Source organism: Physeter macrocephalus, chromosome 6, assembly GCF_002837175.3.
Source record: "Physeter macrocephalus isolate SW-GA chromosome 6, ASM283717v5, whole genome shotgun sequence".
Lineage (NCBI taxonomy): Eukaryota > Metazoa > Chordata > Mammalia > Artiodactyla > Physeteridae > Physeter > Physeter macrocephalus.
Genome location: NC_041219.1, coordinates 71001378 through 71026851, shown reverse-complemented (window position 1 = coordinate 71026851; position 25474 = coordinate 71001378). Strand labels below are relative to the sequence as shown.

Genomic DNA, 25474 nt, shown 5'->3' with positions numbered 1-25474 from the left:
CCGCGTACCGCAAAAAAAAAAAAAAAAAAAAAAAAAAAAAAAAAAAAAGCTTTTCAGAAGAGGAGCATGTGAAATACAGATACAAGACTCATTTAGAAGGAACTCTCTGAGGAATATAGTTTAATGTCCTGTGAGCACCAGACCTGTAATAGGCAGAGTCTCCCTTCAACTGCTTATATACCTGAAAGTCCTTTGTAACTCAAGGCAAAATATGAAGAAGACAAAAAGGTTTGGTGACAGTGACTTCAGCGTTCTTTAAGACAGTTCTTCTCAAACCTGGATGCACATTGGAATCATCAGGGGGAACGTTAAAAAAATGCTGATGGCTGGGTCTCACCCCTGTTGATTCAGATTTAATTCACCCCTGTTGTCTAGGAAACAGTCTGGGCATTGAGAGTTTTTCAGAGCTTGCCAGGTGATTCTACAATATACCTTCAAGTTTAAGAACTACTGCACTAAAATAAGAAGCTATTGTTTCTGCAATTGTAGAAGTTCTTTTTCCCAAATTTTAAGGTCTCTGAAGTTTGGATGACTCTTACAACCCTTGTATGTGTTTCATTTGAAATTCCTTTCTTCTTCCCTCTAAAGTGCTCTTATTAAATTTATAGCCATCTTATACATTGTATAACCAATGGTGTCTTAGAAAGCAGGAGATGTACTATATAAAATATAATATCTTACAATGAAATATAAAGGATACATAGTAGCTAGTGATAACCCTTAACCAGCGTGGCTAGTTTGTTGTTTCTTTGTTTGCTTGTTATTCTGCTCAGTGTCCTCTTCTTACACAGAACTAGCACCCATGCTGTTTTGCCTTCAAACATCTCCCTCTTGTTTCAGGCCACTTTTTCCTACATACTTGCTCGATACGCACTTTCTAATTTTTGAGACGTCAATCAATTGTTTTTCATTGGTGTCTACATAAAGTTTATCTTTTCTCCAGTATGTTCAAAAAATGTGGGCTGTAGTGATATAAGCTTTTTAACCTTCAGCTCTAACCTTAAAACATTCTCTTTTTGTTTTCCTGGTTGTGTTGTTCACTTTTAGTTTCACTCTGGTGGCAGTGATAGGTTTAAAATCCTTTTGGCTAAAAGAAATACTTTGCAATTTGGAGTCATTTCTGAAAACAGATTCCTCATTCTTACAGTGCTTGTTTCCCTGTTTGCCTGGCTGGCTGGCTCTCTCTCTGTCTCTCTTTCTCTCCCCTCATCCTTCCTCCTTCTCTCTCTCTCTCTCATCCCCTCCTTTGCCCCCTCAACATGCGTGCACACGTGCGCACGCGCTCACACACACACACACATACACACACACACACCAAAATCTCAGAAATACCTCAGAGGTTTACTATGAAAGGTGAAATGGTGGAGAAAGTGAAGGTGGACCTTTAAAGTGAGAAATTATGAGAATTATCAAAATCATGTGTCTAAGAATGTGCAATGCCAGTGAGAGAAAGGGAAAACAAGTCCAGAGATATTTCAGAGTTGCTGTTAAGGTTAGCGACTGAATGCATTTTTTGTTTGTTTGTTTGTATATGTGTTTGTTTTACTTTTAACCATTATCCCCACTGTAATGAAGCTCCATGGGCATAGGATCTTGTTTGTTTTGTTTACTATTACGTCTGTACTACCTAGCTCATTTTCTTATACATAGGACGTGTTCATGAAATATTTGTTTATTTTCCAAATAACTGACTTAATGTGAGGAAGAAATAGTAAAGGAGAATAAAGTGTCAGATGTGATCTTTAGCACGATCCTAAATTCTCATTCATGTGTTCTCTGACAAACACTAACCAATAACCATGTCCACCAGAGAAATCTTGCTTAAATATTTGGAAAAAAATCCTAGGTATTTTAGTAAATGACAACCTCTGCATTAGTGACAATGTGACATAGCTGCAGATATGACTGCATTAGTTTATATTTCTAGAAATTACTGTTCAATTAAAAGAAAATAGTGATTCCATTGTATTAGATTATTTATTTACTGATATGAACCTTACATGCTGAGAGTGACACCAGAAAATTAAGGTGTATTCTAAAGATGGCAACCAAAAGAGAGGCCGTGTGGTTTGACGAGTGGTTCAATTGCCTCAAAAAGGATAGATGAATTCAAAAGATCCAAGGGACTAGATCCTAGACATAGTTTTGACTCCCCCATTCCATGGCCACAGGCAAGTCAGTTTTCTTTCGGCCTCAGTTACCTCTTCTATAAAGAATTGGGAAAGTCTTTATTACTCTCTAAGCGTTCTTTCAGCTCTTTTATTCAAGAACTTAAAAAAAATCTTAGTATTATGCATGAACATGAGAATTATCTTCAGGTAATGAAGAGCTGTTCATATATAAAATGGTACCAGTTTAATTTTGTTTTAGAAGGTAGAATTAGTCCTAACAGGTGGGATTTACAGAAGGAGATTTTAGTTCAACCTAAGGGATACTTTTTAAATCATTATATTAATGCAGTAAGAAAAGACTTGTAGTGTGAAGTATTGATGCTTCATCACTGTAAAGGATATCATCATGTAGGGAAATTATTCACCATGCTAGAAAGTGAACTTGATAACACCTTCCAGTTAAAGTATTCAGTATTCTGATTCTCCTGTCTAAAGTAGTCCTAAGACATAGCCTCACATCCAGGGTTCTAGCAGGCTTGTATGCCAGTGTATTGAATTGAGTAATTTTTTTCTTATATCATAAGGGTGGGAGGATGGGAAGCATGGAGTATCAAAACTTCTTTTCTTTGATTCACTCTAATACGTTCAGCAGGTTCAAGGTCAACTGCCGCCATTAATGATTCCTGTATTCCCTCCCGATCAACGGACACTGGCTGCAGCTGCCCAGCAAGGATTCCTCCTTCCTCCAGGCTTCAGCTATAAGGCTGGATGTAGTAAGTACCACTGATTTTTCACTTGGGAGTGCGTGGAGGGCATGGCTTTAGGCAATTTAATATTCCTGCCACACCAAGAAATTTTATTTTAAAGAGGAAACACACAGAAAGTGTAGAAAAGGATTTATGTTGTATTTAAGAGCTTAGATTATTTCTATGCTTCTGAAGCCAGTATTTGCTTTTTATAATTTTGTTTCATAACTTTCATTTCCAGTGTATTCTTAAATTATGAATATAATTTTCAGGTTCAATTTATTTTTAAGTAGGTAAGACAGGAATATGCATTTTTTTTTTTTTTTTTTTTTTTTTTTTTTTTGGGTTTGGTTTTTTTCTCCCGTTGCGGAGCACAGGCTCCGGACGCGCAGGCTCAGCGGCCATGGCTCACGGGCCCAGCCGCTCCGCGGCATGTGGGATCCTCCCCGACCGGGTCGCGAACCCGGTTCCCCTGCATCGGCAGGCGGACGCGCAACCACTGCACCACCAGGGAAGCCCAGGAATATGCATTTTAATAGCTTTCCATTGCCCTTTCAGATAAACCCAAGTTTCCTAATGTGAATTAGTTGGCCTTCCATTATCCGTCTCCTCCCTACATTTACAGCCTAATTTCTCATTAGGCTTCTTTTAGTTCTTAGACCGAACCATACTCTTTCTTGACTTTGGACTTGAATTGTCTGTGTTCACTCTCCTTGGTCTTCTGAACCTCTTCCAGCTTAGATAGGGAAAGCTGGCCTGATCTAGTTAGATCCCTTTCTCCAGGTTCCTTTGGATCCTGTGTGTTTCCTTTCACTTTAATTGTAAACTCTATGAGGGCCAGTGCTCATTCTGTCTCACGTATTGTTATATCTAAACTTTTAGTACAATTTCAACTATTTGTTGAATGAATGAATAAATGATCGAGCATTCATTACAAACAATCCAAGGGCATTTTTACACTAAGTAATAGGTTATATTGAGATAACTGTTTATATTGCTTATTAACTTTACTTGCCTGTGATTTTATGACTTTTTAAAGGAAAATCAAAATTATACACTGTTAGTTTTGGAAACAATCTAATAATTGAAATATTTTCATTGATCAAAGTAGCATACCATTGAAAACAATTAGCAAAGTATTATCATTTTAGATATTTATGTAGAATATTATTTTGTAAATTCCAATAGATTTTGGTTCGTTTATATGTTAATAAATTGTCACATTAGCATCTTGCTATGCTTCGACACTTATTGTATTTGAGAAATTTTTCTGAACATTACTAGGAATCAAATCTGCATCCTGTTAAATGATGTTTTGAATTTTCATATTTAACATTTATTCCTAGTTGTTTTTTTTTTTTTATTCCTAGTTTTTTGTGGGTTGTTTTTTTTGCGGTACGTGGGCCTCTCACTGTTGTGGTCTCTCCCGTTGCGGAGCACAGGCTCCGGACGCGCAGGCTCAGCGGCCGTGGCTCACGGGCCCAGCCGCTCCGCGGCATGTGGGATCTTCCCAGACCGGGGCACGAACCCGTGTCCCCTGCATCGGCAGGCGGACTCTCAACCACTGCGCCACCAGGGAAGCCCTCTTTGCAGTTTTAAACATGGCTTTTGCACATCTTTCTCTTGACTTTGGTTTCCTGTGTTTTAAGATGGTGTTCTCACTCTGGATCCTTAATGTATTTATTTAATATTATTTGTTGCATAATACTGTCTTTGTAGATTGATTCATCCAGAAACACCAACTTCTTTGTATAACTAAGGACTATATTTATATCCTAAATATTTAAATTCTAAAAATAATTTAAATTTTAAGACGAGAATTTTAAATTCTATTGCTACATTGATTTCTGAGTTTATAATTATAAAAGATTTTTTTGTTTCCCTTTACCTAAAGAATTACTATTCACATTAAATGCATGTTGCCAATATGTTTTTCATAGCCTTGGTTACTAAAATTTAAAAAAAATTACACTTTTAAAAATCATCAGTTGCCTCAGACTGCACCTTGCAATATGTACATATAGACTAGTTCTGTTTTTCAAAAAGAAATTTTTTAAGCAACTGTAGACATAAGTCCCATTAGCGAATATGGTGCTGAAGAGAAAACCACATTGAGTATGAAGAATAGCATAACTGGGGGCCTGGAAAAGGTCAAGAACACCTCTGCCTCACTCCCATTTGACAGAGTTGGCATAGCAAATTTGTTCGGTGTTAACGTAACGTGGAGTGGAGAAATGTTTCCCTTCCTAAAGTTGTTAATATATTAACCATTTGATATTCATACCTTCAGTGCTTCAAGTTATAAGTGATACCACTTCCTTCGTATCCTGGAAGTAAAATAGAATAAAGCCTCTACAGCTGCTGGAAAGCTTGAAATAAGCATCATGCCAAACTGTAAAACGAAGAAAAAGCCAGTAGTAAAAGAAAGCGCCACCCTTGTTGACACTCTCACACTGTCAGTTTGAATGAGGAGCTGGGTGGAAGTGATAAATCTTCCAGACTTATTTCCTCCATAATCATGTTGCAGGAAAGGAATTGAGGTAGGGAAAGAAATCTTGCCATCTTCTCTCTTCAGTGGGACTTCCTATTTTATTCCCCCCATACTTGTCAATCATATGTCACTTCTCTGGCTGTCATTTGTTTTAATTTGAGTAATATCACAGAGTTCTCAATGAAAGAGACACTGACTAATCCATCTTGATTTGAGTTTCAAGTAAATATGAAAGGTATACTATTTTTTGGTATCAAATACTCTCAAATGCTTTTCATCAATCCTTTCAAGAAAGTATAGATGATAAATTTTTCTGTTTAGACTATGTGTTTTGATAAATAAAATTAAAATCTTTGAAACTACACATGAAAGTTAAAATGTTATCAATGGGGAAAAAATAAAAACACCAGTTGGGTAACGTAACCATCATCAATTGGCTAAGTTTCTTCCTTTTCCAAAAAAGAAGCTTCTAGTTGGAAATAAAGGTATTTTCCCTTTAAGAAATATGACGGTAGAAACACCGTGTGGAATGGACACCTACAGAATGTAGTTGCTGGAATTTCTCCTAACTGCTAGAAAGTGTGTTATTAAACAATATAAGAATAAATTAATAGCACAGCCAGAGACTTCAGAGTAAACTGGCTAGATAGAAAAGAAGCTTTAGAGAATGTTGTAGTCCACTCTTATCTATGAATATGTAGGTCAGTTTACAAGCATTGATATATTATCAGAGTTTCAGTTCTGTTTTGGTGTTTGCTGTTAGTGGAATCAAGCATGAAACCACACTTCTTCATGAATCTATATCTAGTTATTGCCTTTCTTATTTATTTTTTAAAGTCTAAAAATACTTCCAGACTTCTAAGGAGGTAAAAATAATGGTGTATAATTAAATGGAGTGCTTTAAATATGTATAATAACTTGAAAACAGTTATGTAAAAACACTGGTTTAACATTCAGGGAAAAAAAATAATGAAGTAATCTGTATTTTTAACTTACCGGTTCTATGAAAATTGTCAATTCAGTTGCTACATGTTAAACACACCCCAGATTTTATATTGCAGTAATTAAAAATCCCAATTTTAAATTATGTTTATGGATACTAGCTCATTTTAATCAGAAAACAATCACTGAAGTCCTTGAAATAAATTTGAAAAACTAAATAACTAAAAACCTGGGAGTTCCCTGGTGGTCTAGTGGTTAGGATTTGGTACTTTCACTGCTGTGGCCCGGGATCAGTCCTTGGTTAGGGAACTGAGATCCTGCAAGCCACATGGCTAGGCCAAAATGTAAAATAAATAAATAAATGCTAGTTCCAAGTCTGCATTATAAACTGAATGTATGTACAAATGAGTTGGTTCAAGTATGCTCCGGATGGTTGAAGAGTCTGAGGACACAGTCCATTTGCTTCTGCTGGAAAGTCTGAGTGGAGTCCTAAGCTCTTAGCCAAAGACTTGAACCGGTGAACTGCAAAGCTTGTATCAGGTAGATTTTTTTTTTTTAATTTTTATTTATTTATTTAGGCTGCGTTGGGTCTTCGTTGCTGTGCGTGGGTTTCCTCTAGTTGGGGTGAGCAAGGGCTACCCTTCATTGTGGTGCACGGGCTTCTCATTCTCTTGTTGCCAAGCACGGGCTCTAGGCGTGTGGGCTCAGTAGTTGTAGCGCACAGGCTTAGCTGCTCCACAGCATGTGGGATCCTCCCAGACCAGGGGTTGAACCCGTGTCCCCTGCATTGGCAGGCGGATTCTTAACCACTGCGCCACCAGGGAAGTCCCACGTAGATATTTTTGAAATAAAATGTACACATCTTTGACACCTGCAGAACAGTTTTGTGTTGGCAGGAAGAGTTTTGTGCTGGCTCATGATAGAAAAAAATCTACCAAAATTCAAAATGAATTTGAATATGGATGCTGGTTTCAGCCCAACATTTTATTTATTTTTTAAAAAATTTTTTTGAATTTTATTTTATTTATTTATTTTTACACAGCAGGTTCTTTTTTTATAGATTTATTTATTTAATGTATTTATTTATTCATTTTGGGCTGTGTTGGATCTTCATTGCTGCACGCGGGCTTTCTCTAGTTGCAGCGAGCCTAGGGGGCTACTCTTCGTTGTGGTGTGCAGGCTTCTCATTGCGATGGCTTCTCTTGTTGAGGAGCACGGGCTCTAGGCGTGAGGGCTTCAATAGTTGTGGCACACGGGCTCAGTTGTTGTGGCTCGCGGGCACTAGAGCGCAGGCTCGGTAGTTGTGGCACACGGGCTTAGTTGCTCCGTGGCATGTGGGATCTTCCCAGACCAGGGATCGAACCCGTGTCCCCTGCATTGGCAGGCGGATTCTTAACCGCTGGGCCACCAGGGAAGCCCCTAGCCCAACATTTTAGACTTGAGAGGGACATTTGAGATAAGGTGGTTGAAGGTCGTGAGTTTCGTCAATACCAGTTTCTCTGACCCCAACTTTCAGTTCTCTTTCCACAACACTCAGCTTCCTTGCACCCCAGCCCCCAACTCAGGTTAAGTGCTGTGCCTTCAGAGCACATATTTTATAGGCAGAAAGGAAAGGAATAGGTGCTTCTCTTTTTACTAATGACTATAGTCCTCTGCCTCTCTCTTTGTTTGGGTGTAAAATTTCTAGCCACGTAATTCTAACAGATGCTTCAGAAATTTTTGACAGGAAGACATTTTATGTGGAAATTTTTAAAAATCTACAGGAAGTCAAAATCCAATAAAATAACCCATTTTCTGTATATAGTAGGAAACAGTTGTAAAAGAGTTGTCTTGATAGTTTGGCTCAAAGTGTCAAATTGAATGTGTCACATAGCTACAGATAGGGTTAGGGAAAGATAGGAAGTACCTTTCCCTAGAGATGGGCTATAGTTCCCAAACTAATGGGCTGTAGTTCCCAAACTGCGCTAAGGTACCAGGGTGCTGAAGTTAATTCACAGGGGCACACAGGATATTTTAAAATTTCAAGGAAAATACAGAGGCATCTCCAAGACGCTACATAAATTACCTGAGTTGTTTGAAACATATTACTTAATAAAGTGGAGCAGTTGGACCTTTCTTTTGTCTTAGGAGTGTCACGAAAGAATTGTTGAGCCACTGATGGTGCCTGAATCTAAGACATTTAGGAACTTGTGGCCTAGTATATTATATATTCATCTTTTAAATGTTATAATATTTTTACTTGGAAGGTATGGTTGTTGACCTATCATGTTACAACCACAGAACAGAATATTATAACAAAATTTATCTTGCACTTACAGGGATATGTATAATATTAATATTAATCAGATAAGCAATTGATTTGCCTCATTGTGCTACTTTGCCCTTGTGCAAGTTGTTGAGATTCAGTTTCCTGACCTACAGAATGGATTAATAACACTCATTTTACTGAATTGTTACAGAGATTAAATAGGATTATATATGAAGCAGTGCCTACCATTGTGTCTATCTTATTAGGTTACTTATAAATGGTGGATACTGAGTATAATACCAGCAAAACATACATCCTGTGTCTCCCCTCACCAAAAAAAAAAAAAAAAAAAAAAAAAAAAAAGATTCGATTAGAACCACACCCAGCAATTAATTACATTTCATGTCCTATATGAAAGCAGCGGTCCTCAACCTTTTTGGCACCAGGGACCGGTTTCACGGAAGACGGTATTTCCACGGACCAACCGGTGGGCGGGGGCCGGGGTTCAGGTGGTAAGGCCAGCGATGGTTCAGACACGGAAATGCGAGCGATGGGGAGCGGCAGGTGAAGCTTTGCTCCCTCACCTCCTGCTGTGCGGTCCGGTTCCCGCGGACTGGGGGCCGGGGACTCCTGCTATATAGGATCAGGTTCATTCTGCCACACCTGAATGAGACTTCCTCTGACTAGGAAAATACAGTTGTTTAGAGAAAAGTATTTTAGTGCTGATGGAAACATTTGTCTCTTCACTATTTTAATTATAATCACCAAGTTTTAAACTTTTTTATTATCGTTTTACACTTGTCTATTAGAGCTCATGTTGGAAAAGATCATGTGATTTTTTTGAAAATGTATTTAGTCATTGTTTTGGCTCTATGAAGCTAGAAATACATTCACGTACTCATTCTGCATTTTAACACATTGATTAATTTTTCGGAAATGTGCTAAATAAAATAGCCATATAAAGTTACTGATTGAAATATTTAATTGCCTTCTGAGATTAGCTTAAATAAATAGAAGTTGATGAGCCAAGCTGAATAAACTTAAAACATGCTGTACTTACTCTTCATCAGCTTTCTGAACAGTATTTCCGCTTCCAATAAAAAAGGAAACTCTCAGTTAATTAGTTCCTCATATACCACGATAAAATTAATGTTTAGGAGTTAAATACCATAAACTTCCTCAGGCACATTTGCTGATGTGTTCCTGTTTTTAGTTAATGTCACATGTTTCATTGTTTAATGGGGGTATCATGTGGGTTTCATTATATCTCTCTGGTGCAGAGGGTCCATGTGTCTGGCATTTTTAGGAGACTGCATGCTAATTTCTGATTTAACTATGTCAGCTGTGTCAGCTGACATACAGGTCAGTCAGTGCTGAAACAATCACCGAATCACAAGCTGAAAACCATTGACATGGTATGCTTTTATTGAACTGACAAAATAGGAAACATGTGTTGTCAGGATCGCATACTGTAGGTTCTTTGTAAATAAGCAGAGAAAAGTAGATATAATCACATCTTCAGGCTTCTGTGTTTGTGTGTGTTAGAATTATTGTGCCCAGCTCTTCCGCTTACCTCCCCTCCCCAAATCTTAGAAACCAATGATGTTGGGCAAACCTGACTTAGTTTAGAGCTTTGTAAATATTTATTTTTGTGAAGAAGAACTTTGGACCTAAACAGCCAATCATTTAAATTCTCATCTTAGATTGGTGACATAAAAATATGAAATGATTAAAAAGTAAAGAGAACTGAGTGCAGAAAAAGTATATAACATCGCACAATTATATGGTGACAGCCACCCTCCAGTTCTCATGGAACAGCTGTTTCTACGTCAATAAAATAGTTTTTTTTTTTTGCTAAAAATGGAGTTTATAATAGCTTACAATACAGTATTCATCACTGAGAAAAGAGAGATGTATATGTCCTTATTGTGACAAAGTGTCATAACTTAGTGTAAAAATGATAGCTTATATTGTGCCTTACTGTTTATAAAACATAGAGACATAATTAGTTTTAAGCAGTATAACTCTGTGAGGTGATAACTGTGCTATATTAGTAACCAGTGTTTGATCCATTCTCCCCCCGCCCCCCGCACACACACACTACCACCACCAAAACACACACATACAAGCAAATGAAAAGAGCAAAAGCCCTTTCTTTGATAAATTCCTCAGATTTCATTAGACTAAAACGATATCTAATCTTTTAATCCATCTTGTTTGCTTTTTAACAGATAAGAACATTAAGAATCTATTCAATTAAAATATAAACTCATTCAGCTCAGTATTTTCTTTTTTTTTTTTTTTCTTTTTTTTTTTTTTTTTTTTTTTTTGTGGTATGCGGGCCTCCCTCTGCTGTGGCCTCTCCCGTTGCGGAGCACAGGCTCCGGACGCGCAGGCCCAGCAGCCGTGGCTCACGGGGCCCAGCCGCTCCGCGACATGTGGGATCCTCCCGGACCGGGGCGCGAACCCGGTTCCCCTGCATCGGCAGGCGGACGCGCAACCACTGCGCCACCAGGGAAGCCCCAGTATTTTCTTTTTGACATGATTCTCGTTCTTGATACCATAGAAGTGTCAAATTGGCTAGTGACACTGTGTTTTCACACCAGAGACCTCAAAATGTGATGTAACCTTATGAATTTGTAGCCTAACCCTCAGAATTCTAGGTTCATATTTTTGTTGCCACAGCAAACATGGAATCTCATCTTAGTATTAAACTCCCACTAACTAAGGTCATCAAACTGAAGTATAAGCCCAGAGGAGCAATATGTTGTTTTATTTGAATAGATGTAACTGTTAATGATGCTGAACAACTCTATTGCCCAGTAAACGTGCTCTTCACTGTAGAAAGCTCCAGTAGAAGGCAAACTTTAGTCATAATGTTGATAAGAAAGTATGGAAGCAGAAAAAGTATTTAATAAAACAGGCTAAGATAATATCTTGCTTGTAACTCTATGATAGATGTCTGTTTTCCATGAAAACTGAACAAGTCATGCTGTTGGAATACCGTGTGAATCAGCTACTGTATTAGGTTTAACTGTACTGTAACAGGCCAAAATACTACTAGCTTAAACATGGAAAAAGAATATTTTTCACTCATGCAACAGTTCAAGCACTGCTCATGTGGTAGCTCCGTGGTATGAAGTCCATGGCTTGCTCTCTTATTTCTTGTACTGCTTTCCACAAAGCGTGGCTTCCGTCTCATGGCATTAGGTACCTTCTCCAGCTCCCATGTCCCCACTCCAGCCAGTGCAAAGGGCAGAAGCAGGTAGAGCTACAACTTTTTAAACAGTACTGTTTCACTAATAATTTATTTTTGCTCTGTTTTCAAAGAACATATTTAAACCTATTTATATAATCAGCTCATACCAACCCTTCACATTTTTTCTAATATATTAAAGATAACATTTGCTGACTACACAAACCTCAAACAATGTAGAAGTATATGAAACAGAAACTAAAAGTTATCTGCCTACACTCATACCCTCCTATAATCCCACTCTGCAGAGGTGATTACTGTTAACAGTTTGGTACCTATTTTTCCAGAACTAGATACAGGTATAAATATATTATGTATTCATAAATAAATATGTGTATACATCTATTTGTATCTAGATATCAATATGTAATATGCAGGATGTGAGAGTATCTGTATAATATATGCTATGTAATATATATGTGATATGTACTACATAATATATAATGTATGGGGGGGGTAAATATTTTATAGACTACGTTCTACTGATAAATATAACAAAAAGTCATGGCCATCTTTCTTCCATACTTTCAGACCTAAATACTTTCAGACCTGCATCATATTTCATGAAACTGGATGCACCATATTTTATTTATGTTTCCCACTAATGAACATTTAAGTTTGTCTACAATGCTTCACAGTTTTAGGCAATGCTACAGTAAACTTTTTTGTGTGCACAAAGTTGCCCCAAATGAATTATTTGTGTAATCAGTTCCATTACCAGTATATGGTATTTTACTTCCGTTTATTTGTCTCTTTTTGAACACTTTTCACCTGAGAGATTGTCTGTACATTCTGATGCTCTCTGAGTTGATTAATGGAAGGTTTAAAACTTTAAAAATTGACTTATCGGGAGTTAAGTTCTGAATAAGCATCAGTGAGACTTGTAATCTGAAATGATTAATTGTCTCAATTTAATAAATTCTGTCAGAAAAAAAAATTATGCAAGGTGTCAGAAGACCTTGGTAGTCTCAATCCCATTTTGTATTATTCTGTTTCCTTGGGCAAGTCATTTTCCTCTTTGTGCCTTAGCTTTTTAATCTTTAAGGTAGCTACAGTAATGTCTGCCCTACTCACCTCATGAGGAGATTGTAAATGTTAGATGGAATGAGTCAGTGCATTTCTAAAGGAGTTAGATTATTATATAATATTTCATTATTACTTGTTAAATGTATCAGCCCATTTTGAAAATTTAGAATGTGGTATAATGATAAGGATTTCAGGAATTTATCTATTTTTAGGTCACTATACTTCTGACCATTCAAGACATTTGCATTATTTGTTTTTCATTTTTGGGTGGAGAGAAAATTTCATAACGTTTCTTAATTCCCAGAGGTCTAAAAGTTACCATTCTAGTAGAAATCTCTAGGCCAGGTGTCATCCCAAATGTATATTCCATAGGCTTATTGTTAGAGTGGTTTCGGAAGCTTCCTGTTCTCAACCTGTAGATCACAGACTCTGGATACACCCCGGGAGGAAGGATGTCTATCAAAGGCCCTGACAGACAGAAAAGTGGAAAGGCTATCAACGGTGTCAAAAAATGAGATGCTTTTAAAAAATGAAATATTTGCTAAACCTTCATATTAAAAGTGGAAAATAAAAGAGAGCATTTGAACTGGTCTTAAGTGGCTTATATGAATGCCCCTCTTCCAGAGCCCTACTTTTTAATACTTTCATCATTTTGGATGCTTTTCTCTGTGCCATTCATTTCTTCATAAGACACAGAGGCAAAATTTAGATAGTACTCTGATACAGATGTACATATAGAAGCAGTTCCTTAATTAATGATTCTCTTTGAGCAGCTTAAAATGAGTTATTATGCAATAGTTAAATGATGTCTTGGTCGTAATGCTGGAATATAGAAGGAAAAGGAGACTTGTTTGATTTATTGTCACCTTTTCAGGGATACTCAGATTTCTTAGATAATTAATCCAGGAATTTTCATTTGTACTAGAATTCCTTAGATTTATGGGCAAAGAGGTGAAGAAAGAATGCTGTATTTTTTATATGCAGAAGCGTCTTCCCACTTTAAAGAGCTTATAAATTAATCTCTTACTAAACTAGCCAACTAGGTAACTATTAAATTAAGTAGGGTAAAGTTGGTTTTTTTGTTGTTTGTTTTTTAAATTAATTTATTCATTTATTTTTGGCTGTGTTGGGGCTGCGTTGCCCATTGCTGCGTGCGGGCTTTCTCTAGCTGCGGTGAGCAGGGGCTACTCTTTGTTGTGGTGTGCGTGCTTTTCATTGCGGTGGCTTCCGTTGTTGTGGAGCACGGGCTCTGGGCGTGTGGGCTTCAGTAGTTGTGGCACGCAGACTCAGTGGTTGTGACATGCAGACTCAATAGTTGTGGCTTGCGGGCTCTAGAGTGCAGGCTCAGTAGTTGTGGCGCACGGGCTTAGTTGCTCCATGGCATGTGGGATCTACCCGGACCAGGGATCGAACCTGCGTCCCCTGCATTGGCACGCAGATTCTTAACTACTGCGCCACCAGGGAAGTCCAGTAGGGTAAAGTTTTTCATTTGCAGTGCTACATTAAGAAGACAAAAAAAGTTTTTTATTTTAAAAAAATCTCTTACTGAAAAATTTAGCCTATGACAAAGCAGTTAAGAACTAAAAATCTCCTAAAAATATCTTCTTTTAAAATAGCTGTATAGGGCTTCCCTGGTGGCGCAGTGGTTGAGAGTCCGCCTGCCGATGCAGGGGACACGGGTTCGTGCCCCGGTACGGGGGGATCCCACATGCCGCCGAGCGGCTGGGCCCGTGAGCCCTGGCTGCTGAGCCTGCGCGTCCGGAGCCTGTGCTCCGCAACGGGAGAGGCCACAACAGTGAGAGGCCCGCGTACCGCAAAAATAATAATAATAATAATAATTAATTAATTAATAAAATAGCTGTATAGTCAAACAAGAGATAATTTATTAATTCTACTTTCTCAAATAAAATTCATAGAAATATTTATATTCATTACTTATTTTATGAGAGTTACTGCACAATGTTAGCATTTCTCATAAAAAAATTTCAAATATTAATGTCATATTATACTATTCTAGCAAATCTAGGAAGGGTTTACAGACTTTCTGCATTTAGAAACCCCTTCACCTTTATTAAGTATACCATATCATTTGTTCTGAACGTCTGGTGTTCCACAAGATGATTTAGGAGACTTGTTATAAATTTAACCTCTTAAAATGAGAGAGGAAGTATAGCTGAGCTTATTGCTGTTTGAAAGCAAAGTCCAACTTGCTTGGATTTCAGAAAGTCTAAAGTGATTGGAAACAGTCACTGTGATGAAGGATTTTGTTTTTATCTTTTGTTTGTATGTAAGACATCTTTTTTAGTAGACATCTTGACCGTGCTCAGGTGCTTTAATGACATCATAATAGCGGGTTCTTGTTAGTGAACAGAAATCATTTTACGACTTAGGAAATTCATGTTATTTACTTTTAATACACAAGGGGATATGAATTGCTTTTAAAATCAAACTTTACAGAAGAGATAGATTATGGAATATTAGAAAAGAATGGTTTGATGTGTGAAAAAATGTGTCAAAAGATTCTTTAACCACCTCCTTCAGGTCCTTATTTTTTAAACTCTAGGCCTCTCTTTCGCCCTCCATTTACTATCCTTCCTTGGTATCATTGGCAGCTGATCTAAAACACCATTATTATTTGCATTAAACCTTGTACAAAAAAACTAATTTGTTCCTTATTTGTATAATTATTTGCTTACAGTCTGTTTCTTCTAATAAGCCTTAAGCTTTTGATATGGGAAGAGTGGTCTCCTGTGTTTGAAATTTGTTAATTTCTTAAATAGAATATTGCTTCGTATATTCAGTCATTAAACATTTAACAGCCTTAAGTGGGCAAGGCACTCTGCTAGAAACTGGGAATTTAAAGGTGGAGTAAGACATAATTCTGCCTTTAGGATGCTCACAGTCTAGTTGGGGAGAATGGGATATAAACAGATGTTATGTAATAGAGAGATGCATAGAATTTTAACAAAAGTGAGTGGAAAGGGAATGAACTCAAATCTGAGATTGACGGAAGGTGTCAGGGAAGGCTTCTTGGAGTGGGGAAGGATGATCCTAAGGATCCCTGAAGGATGATCCCTAAAGTCAAATCCTAAAGGATGAAGGGCAACTAAGCAACTGAAGAAGTCGTTGTGGTAAAAGGATACACAGACAACATTCCTGGCAGAAAAAAACAGCCCTGATGGAGGCTGGAAAACAAGAGATGGAATTAGGGTATACATGGACCTTTAAGCAGTTCGAAGTAAACTTTAAGGCAAGAAATGATAAGTGAGTAGTTGGAGGACATAAGAGGAGACCAATTCAAGGAAATATTGATAGACCCTCTATGCTGGAGGAACTGAAAAGCCACTGAAGGGCTAAAACTCGGGGTTGAGATCATAGTGGCATTTATCCATCCAGCCATCCATTGATCGATTCATCCATGTCAAGACATACTTTTCTTGTTCACTTTTGAACTTTTCAGTCCTTAACACACAGTATGTAATCAGTAAATATTTATTACAGTTTAAATACAACCAATGAATATTTATTGTGTACCTGTAATGAGTGCCACTGGAAGCTAAGCAGAGAATTCATTTCTTTAGCAGAGGACTGGAGCCTGGGAGACTGATTGGTAGGTTTTCCAACAGTGAGAAATGAAAACCTGGGAGTTAAACGAAGTTTGTCATTGATTGGCCATAGAGAATGAAAGGGAGGGATCAGTCAAGGATACTTCATATTTATAGCATAGGTAACTGGGTGTCACCCAAATTAATCGAAATACCAAGAGTAGAAGTGGGTCTTGCAAGAAGGATGATGAATTAAATTAAATGTGAAAACTGAACTTCCTATGGGAGAGATGGCCGGCGGGTTGGGGGTGGGGTTGCCATCCAAAAGCAGTGTGAGAGGTCTAGGCTGGAGTCCCTGATTTCGAATAGTTTATATATGGTTCTTGGACCAAGAGTTTGGATGAGATCATCCAGATAAAGGAAATCCAATGAGAAAAGTCAAGCACCAAGGATTAGACTCCAAGGAATACCAATTACCTAAGGAATGAGTGAAGAAAGGTAGAACAGCCTATTGCAGAAGTAATAAAGTCAGCATGAACAGGGTATGAGGAGAACCAGGAGAGCACGTTATAAGAAAAGTCAGAGAGTGTAGATGTAGTTAGAGAAGGAGGGAGTCATTAACAGTATCAGCTGTTACACAGCAGTGTTCGTTCAAATTTGGCAAATCAGGGGTCATTACTTCCAGGGAAGTTTATGGATTGAGAGGTAAAGTGTAGGAGAAGGATTTAAGATTATCATTGAAGACTAGTTTCCAGCAATTTAGATGAGAAGAAGAAAGAAAGTAAATAAATGACTCCTTTCTAAACACTAAGGAAAGTGTTTTAGAGGGATCTTTGGAGTCTAGACAGTTGGTTGTTTTTTTAGGATAGGAGGTACTTGTGCACATGTTTAGGGACACGGTATGAACAGATTCTTACCTTGGCAGTTGAGGTACTTAATAGACTCTAACTAACCTTCTGAATATTTCTTGATACTATATGACATGGGTCTAACTGCAGGCTAGTTCATAAATACATTTTGTTCATTCATTTCTCTGATCCTTACTTTTGGGCTCAACCATTTATTTATTCATCAAATTATTTATTGAATATCTATCAGCAAATATTTATTGAACATCTACTGTGCGCTAAGCATTGCAATTTTAGACTTCTCTCATCTTTTCTAGTTATTTTTTATTCAAAGCCTAACTCAGGACCAGCCCCTTCTCTGATTCTTTCTCCATTGATTTCAGCTCAAATAAATTCCTCCTTTCTTTGGTAATTACTGCCTTTCTTATTCATATGATTTTAATCATGTGGCTTTGATTCATTTCACTTTCCATATTTATGTCTTATTTTTGTAACTGAAAGTGTCACGAAGGCAAGGACTGTACCTTTACTTCTTTGTGTCCTACATGTAATGTTTGACACATGTTAATTGAATGAACATAAAATGAATATATCTATTTTGAAATTTTAAATAGGTATTTATATTATGCTCTAAAATAGTCTTTGATGTTTTCTAAAACTTAATACTTTCCTTGCCACAATGGTAAGAACTATAGTACTTACTATCTGTGAGATCCTGAACATTTTTAGTTTGTAGAATGAGAATAACAATCTACCCTATTGAATTGTTACGAAGATTAAATGAGATTTTATACACAGACCAGTAAATATATTCATTCATATCTGTGTAGATTTATATGTGTATATTTATGTGTATACATATGTAAAATATTTTAACAGCGCTAAAATTCAACAAATACTAGTTGCCCACATTTCACATCAGTGGGAGCATAATGAATAATTCAGAATCAATGTTGGAACAATTGATGTTGAAACTCTTTGGGTAAAAAAAGGATTTTTTTTTTCCTGAACCACATCCGAAAATAAAATATAAGCCCAACTGTGTTTTTTTTTTTACCTTTTTTTTTCCCCTGTATCTCTTTTCTCCCATCAAATTGGCCATCAAGTCTGTCTCCCATATATGTTCCTTCTCTTTCCCTTATGATTAGTTTAGGCCATTATCATTTCCCTTTTGACTTACTGCAGTAGTTTTTAACATGTCTGTCTGTCTCCAGTCTCTCCCTCTTCCAACTGATTCTAGCCCTTGCCACAAAATTGATTTAAAATACAAATCAGACTATGTCACATTCCTGCTTAAAACCTTTCAGCAACTTAAGGTTGCCTTCAAAGTAAAACACAAGGCTCTGCAAGATGTGTGTCCTACCTGCTTCTTTAGCTGCATAGCTTAACATTCCCCTTCTGCATCAGATACACTGAGACTATTAAAATATCCCTGGATGTAGGGGCCAATAACAGATAATGGTCATTGCTAGCACTATCCTATGAATGGTAAGGGGCTCCTTCCAAGCAGAAGGAACCCACCAATTCATCTGTGGGCCTATGAAATGAAAGAAAGCAACTTCCTTCGAAACAACTTCCTTCCTTCCTTCCTTCCTTCCTTCCAAAGTTCCAACTATAGTGTCCTCTTTAACTCCACTTTGTCTTACACTCCTCCATGAACTCCTATAGAACTCCCTCCACCAGGAAGTTAGAGTGGTAGAGCAGGGTGTGTTCAGTGCCAATCTTAGAAGATGATTAATAAGAGCAATCCTGTTGCATGACGTGATGGAGGCTTACTGTGTGACTTTGGAAGACATGGAAAGTAGGTGGTAAAAGTGTCCTGAAAGATAATTTCGTAGTGGAGTGCCATTTTTTAAGAGATACTTTAACAAATAATCTTCCTCGATGCTCTTTCCAGGTTAAGTTCTTCTTTTCTGGAGGTGTCCAGAATGATGCCTTCTCCACTGTTCTACTTTGCTCATTGTATCACTGGATTGGTTTACATGTTTATCTCCCTCACTTTATTAGGAACTCTTCTAGGGCAGGGATTTTGTGTGTGTGTGTGTGTGTGTGTGTGTGCGCGCGCGCGTAGGTTTTAATTTTTATAATGCCACAAAACTTTCCAGAACCTTTATAGTAGTTCAGTGGGTGAAAGGGTTTGTGAAGTTGACCCTGGATAAGAACATGCTTGCTTTTGACAATCTTCCTCGGCCTACATAACCTTGTTGTTTTTCTCACTCTGTATTTAGCCCCCCAAAATGAGACTCTTCAATAGTGTCACTGTAAATAACTATTATCTAAATATTCATCACTTTAATACTAATGTAAGTAACATGCTTTCTGAGGGGTTATTGGGTTATTTACTATTAGATCTATCATTTATATCAGTAGATACTATAAGCCGGATTGTATTCTGAAAACAGTTGATTAACATGCCTCAGTATATTTTTCAACTTTTTGAAAAATTTTAGTTTTGAGCTAGAATTTTCCATACTTGCCTTGAAAGAAGAAGCAAATTAATTTTGGAAAGGCTTAAGGAAAAACTGTTCAAATGGTTAAAACCTAGGAAAGAGTAGAAGAAATTACTTTAATAGTTGAAAGTCAATTTGAATAACACACATGGTTGAACTTTAAACGCCAGAATTTTCCATTATCTTATTTTTACGAAGTATCTCATGGGGTATTAACAAAATAAACCTGTCGTAATATTTTAGTGCAGTTTATTGAGAGGTGGCATAAATAGATGACAGTGTTTACTTCAATATAAATCCTTTTTCCCCAGTAGTTTCTGAACTTCTCTTTCCCCATTAAGAGCTACCCTTGACCTTGTTTTGAAGTCTTATAGATTCTGTGTCCACTTCAGAACACTGACACATGCATATAATATATTTTGAATTTACTTAATTGAGTTAAATTGTTATATTGGCCCTTTTCACATTTATGGTATTTGTATTTACTTAGTAACTGGGGTAAATTTCAATCAAACTAGTTCTGGATATTTTAGATCTGAAAAATTGATAATAAGGTAGATATGCTTCAAGTTATGTACATTTGTATGTTGGATGGAGATGGTTGCATTAATATTGTGGCTTAGACACAAAGCTTCTGAAATTAGTTGATATCCTATTTTTGATCATATGTTTATCTTGGAAACTGTATATGATTACAGATACGTAATAGTGATAGTACTCTTTTTAATTCTTGCTGCCAGTCTTTCGTTTTCTCCAATTCACTTAAACATCAACTACATTGTTATGAGGCCGTATATGGCAAACATATTGTATTAGTTTGCTAGGGCTGCCATAACAAAATACCACAAATTGGGTGGTTTAAACAACAGAAATTTATTTTCTCACAGTTCTAGAAGCTAGAAATGTAAGATCAAGGTATCAACAGTGTGGATTTCATTCTGAGGCCTCTCTCCTTGATTTGTAGATGGTTGTCCTCTCCCTCTATCCTCACATGGTTGTCCCTCCATCTGTGTTGTTTGTGTCCTAATCTCCTCTTTATATAAGGTCACCAATCGTATTGGAGTAGAGCCCACTCATATGACTTTATTTTACCCCTAATTACCTCTTAAAGGACATATCTCCAAATACAGTTACATTCTTAGATACTAGAGGTTAGGACTTCAACATATAAAATTTGGGGGTACACAAGTCAGCTCATAACACATATAAATTATTTAGCTTGTGTGTGTATATGTATATACATACACATATGTTTATACACATGTACAGTATGGCATATGAATAGCATTATAGTTATGCACATATATGTATATCAAAGGAAAGATAACTATATTCATTTCATTACTATATATTCATGAATGTAGGAAATGAAAAATAATAAGATTCTAATATGCATATGCAAATTTTAAGCGTTATGGAACAGGCTGGATTTTAACTAATGAGCTCTAAATATGTGCATAATACTCAATTTGTTATTAAGAATTAGATGCTGGTAGTTGGAAAGTGCCCTAAACACCCATGTGGGTGTTTGCCATCAATCCAAATTTATGAGTAAATCTGTATCCCTAGGTTAGAGTTCGGAGTCATCTTTTTTTTTTTTTTTTTTTGCGGTACACGGGCCTCTCACTGTTGTGGCCTCTCCCGCTGCGGAGCACAGGCTCCGGACGCACAGGCTCAGCGGCCATGGCTCACGGGCCCAGCCGCTCCATGGCATGTGGGATCTTCCCGGACCGGGGCACGAACCCGTGTCCCCTGCATCGGCAGGCGGACTCTCAACCACTGCGCCACCAGGGAAGCCCCGGAGTCATCTTTAAGACCTGTTACTTAACCTCTTTAATTAAACTTGTTAAAACTTCATTTCATATCCGTTGCCTTTTGTCATCCAAACATCTTCAAGTCTGGATTATGAAAAGTTTCTCAGTTCCCTGCTTTCTGTCTCTTTTGCCTTTATTCTGTAACCTGTGAGTTAAGCTGGTTTTCTCTCCATTCCTTCAGCATGTCACGCTCATGCTATGATACATTTCACCCTGTCTAAAACATCTGCCCCACACCTGCAAATCTTCAAGGCCAAGCTCACTCTTATTTTCACCTTTATTCTTTAAATATTGAAGCCTGGAATTAGTTCTACCTTAACTCCTGTAGCACTGATGGTTAATACTACTCAAATAAGTTCAAATAATTAGAAAAGAGAGACTTGTAGTAAACAGATAGAGACCAGCTTTTGTTTTTATCTCGCATAACACCCAGCAGAATTCTAGTCACATGGTAGATGATATAAGTGCTTATTAATTGATTTTCAATAGGGAAAGTAAATTATGTAAAATGAATTGTCACTGTGAAGAGCACTGTAGCCTCTAAACTTTTGCTTAGTTTATTTTAATATTATAGTCATTAAATAAGGAATATAAGTGAATTACATAATTTTAAGTATTTAAATTGTCAATTCTAATAGTCATAATATTTGTTATTTCAGCTAGTTTGCAGAAATACAAATTCAGCTTTTAAACATCTAAACTTCCCTTTATAAAATCAGATATAGTGTTTTCTGGATTAAATATTTAAAATTCTAAATGTTAAGTAAAGCCTTATCAGGTAACATCAATTTTTTCCTATTTACTCGATCTTTCTCATTAGCATATAAGCATGCTATAATTTTTACAAATGTATACCTTTTATTCTCTTCTTTTTTTTTTTTTTTACAAATGTATACCTTTTAAATAGTTTTCTTTATCACACATCCTCCAATAGATACTGCAAAATGCCTCACTGAAATTGTCTGTTTTAGCACTTCTCAAATGCATACAAATAGTCTGGGAATCTTGTTAAAATTTAAATTCTAATTCAGAAGGTATATGCCTGCTGCTTTGACAGAGTCTCCCAGAGCTTAGTGGCTTAAAATAACAAACATTTGTTTGGACACAGCCGTGCTCGGGCCTAGAGTCTTTCACGTCCCTGCAATCAAGGTGTTGGCCCGAACCGTAGTCATCTCTAGGCTTGATTTGGGGAGAAATTCACTTCCACGCTGCCTCCTCTGGTTGTTGGCATGCCTCCTACTTGTGCTTGCTGTTGGCTGGAAGACATCCGTCCTTTGCAATGTGAACCTCTCCATAGGGCAGCTCACGGTGTAACTGCTTGCTGGGGAAGGGGGCAGGGGAGCAAGCAAGACAGAGCCAGAGTCTTTTTATAACCTACCTCAAAAGTAACATCACGTCGGGCTTCCCCTGTGGCGCAGTGGTTGAGAATCCACCTGCCGATGCAGGGGACACGGGTTCGTGCCCCGGTCTGGGAAGATCCCACATGCTGCGGAGCGGCTGGGCCCGTGAGCCATGGCCCGTGAGCCTGTGCTCCGCAACGGGAGAGGCCACAACAGTGAGAGGCCCGCGTACCACAAAAAAAAAAAAAAAAAAAGTAACATCACATCACTTTTGCCTTATTCTGTTCATTGGAAGGTAGTTACTAGGTCCAGTCCACAAGGGGAGGGACTTGCATAAGGACATAAATACCAGGAAGTGGGAGTCAGCGTGGGTCCCACTGACCCTAACGTGTGCCTGCCACATTAGGTTTGGGGTGGAGTCTGAAATTTTGCCTTTCTAACAAACTCCTCGGTGATCTCAGTGCCATTCCTGAGAACTTCACGTTGAAAAGCAAGGATCTACACTTACTGCACCCAGTTCCTTTCTTTTATTCATTCTCTGTTGATCTCACTCACTCCAGCTAGGCTCCCTCACCCCTCATTCTGCTGAAATTGCCCTTGTGGAAGTCACCAATGAGTTCTAGGTCACTAAATCCAGCATTTGAAAAAATTGATCATTCTTTCTGAAAATCTTTCTTGGCCTCTGGAACACCAAATGTATATACATTTCTCCTCAGTGTTTCTGCTAGTTACCTATCTCCCCAACTATAAGAGTTAGTATATCCTATAATCTAATCCTTGGACCTCTTTTTTATCGATAGTTAACTCCTACATGGTGACAGCTAAAATTCCAGATATATGCTGACCACTCTCAAATTTATGTCTCCTATGTGGATTTCTCCCCTAAAATCCTAACATGTTTATCAGGTGCCTCAGTGAACACCTCTACTTGGATACTGATAGTAATTTCAGACTTAAAATGTCCAAAACAGAACTCTGTTCCTTCCCCTTCATCTCCCCCTCGCTACCCCCAACCTGACAGTCTTGCTTCTCATCCATGTTTGCAAATCCAACAAATAGTTCCACTCCGCAATCAGCTGTTCCAGTGAAAAACCTGGGAATCATCCTCGAGTCTTCTCTTATGTAAACCATCGTTAAGTCTTGTCAGTTTTGCCTCTTAAACACCACTTGACTTTCTCCATCATTCTTTATTCCAACATCACCACTCTAGTCTGGACCATCATTACGTTATTATACAAAGTTCTGCATCTTTTTATTATTGATTACAGCTTCCAGCCTCTAGCCCAAGTGGTTTTACTCAGTCCATCTGTTTTCCATGTTCATGGTTTCCTTTATCCTGTAGGATCAAGTTTAGATTCTTTACACTGTACATAAAGCCATACACAATCTGGCCTGATTCCCTCTCCAGCCCCATTTATCTCTACTTCCCTACCTGCACTCTTCACTTGAGCAATTCAGGGACTGAGCTATGATATAACACTCCCATTTGACTCTGAGTCTTAATGAAAATTATTTTCCTTCCTGGAATGCTTCCCTTCTTTGCCTGGCTAGCTTTCATTTAATTCAAGATTCAGCTTAAACATGACTTCATCCTAGAGGCTGTCTTTGACCTTTTAAACTAGGTTTGGTGTACCCACAATATAGTCCATAGCACTGTATACTTCTCTATCTTAACAGTCATTGTATTTGATACTAATCATTGAATTATCTTTGTCTTATTTTCCCTTTAAGCTGTAAAGCCAGATCAGCAGAAGTAGATTCAGGTATTCTGAAGCCTGAAACATATAATTTTGGGGACTCTATTTAAGAATAAAAATATGAAAATTATATTTATATATATATATATATAATCTTCATATACATTAAGTACAAAAGAGAATATTTATGAAAAGAATCACAACCAAGTAAAAAATTAAGTGAGCTGACAAATATAAAAACATATGACCCTGTGAACACACTGCTAGGGACCCTTTCCAGAACCCAAAAGCTTAAGCTTCATTAAATTTCCAGTAAATACACCTCTTGACCTGAGTCTTCTTTAAAGCTCTATTTCTGGGGGCTTCCCTGGTGGCAAGTGGTTAAGAATCCACCTGCCAATGCAGGGGACATGGGTTCGAGCCCTGGTCCGGGAAGATCCCACATGCTGCAGAGCAACTAAGCTCGTGCGCCATGACTACCAAGCCTGTGCTCTAGAGTCCGCAAGCCACAACTACTGAGCCCGCGTGCCACAACTACTGAAGCCTGCGCTCCGAGAGCCCATGCTCTGCAACAAGAGAAGCCACCGCATTGAGAAGCCCGGGCGCTGCAACGGAGAGTAGCCCCCGCTCACCACAACTAGAGAAAGCCCGCGCGCAGCAACAAAGACCCAGCACAGCCAAAACTAAGTGAATAAATAAATAAATAAATAAATTTATTTTTTTTAAAAAAAAAAGGGCTTCCCTGGTGGCGTGGTCATTGAGAATCTGCCTGCCAATGCAGGGGACACGGGTTCAAGCCCTGGTCTGGGAAGATCCCACGTGCCGCGGAGCAACTGGGCCCGTGAGCCACAATTACTGAGCCTGCGCGTCTGGAGCCTGTGCTCTGCAACAAGGGAGGCCGCGATAGTGAGAGGCCCGGGCACCGCGATGAAGAGTGGCCCCCGCTTGCCACAGCTAGAG

At 37.9% G+C, this 25474-nt stretch overlaps 1 protein-coding gene across 2 annotated transcripts in view; it reads left to right on the top strand.

Moving 5' to 3' along the window:
• Positions 1–25474, top strand: part of SOX5 (SRY-box transcription factor 5) — a 1009763-nt gene that overhangs the window by 865973 nt on the left and 118316 nt on the right. For both annotated transcript variants that reach the window (XM_055085506.1, XM_055085507.1), the window contains one exon: positions 2764–2884. In XM_055085506.1, the coding sequence (XP_054941481.1) occupies positions 2764–2884 (121 nt within the window). The remainder of the gene's footprint in view (positions 1–2763; positions 2885–25474) is intronic.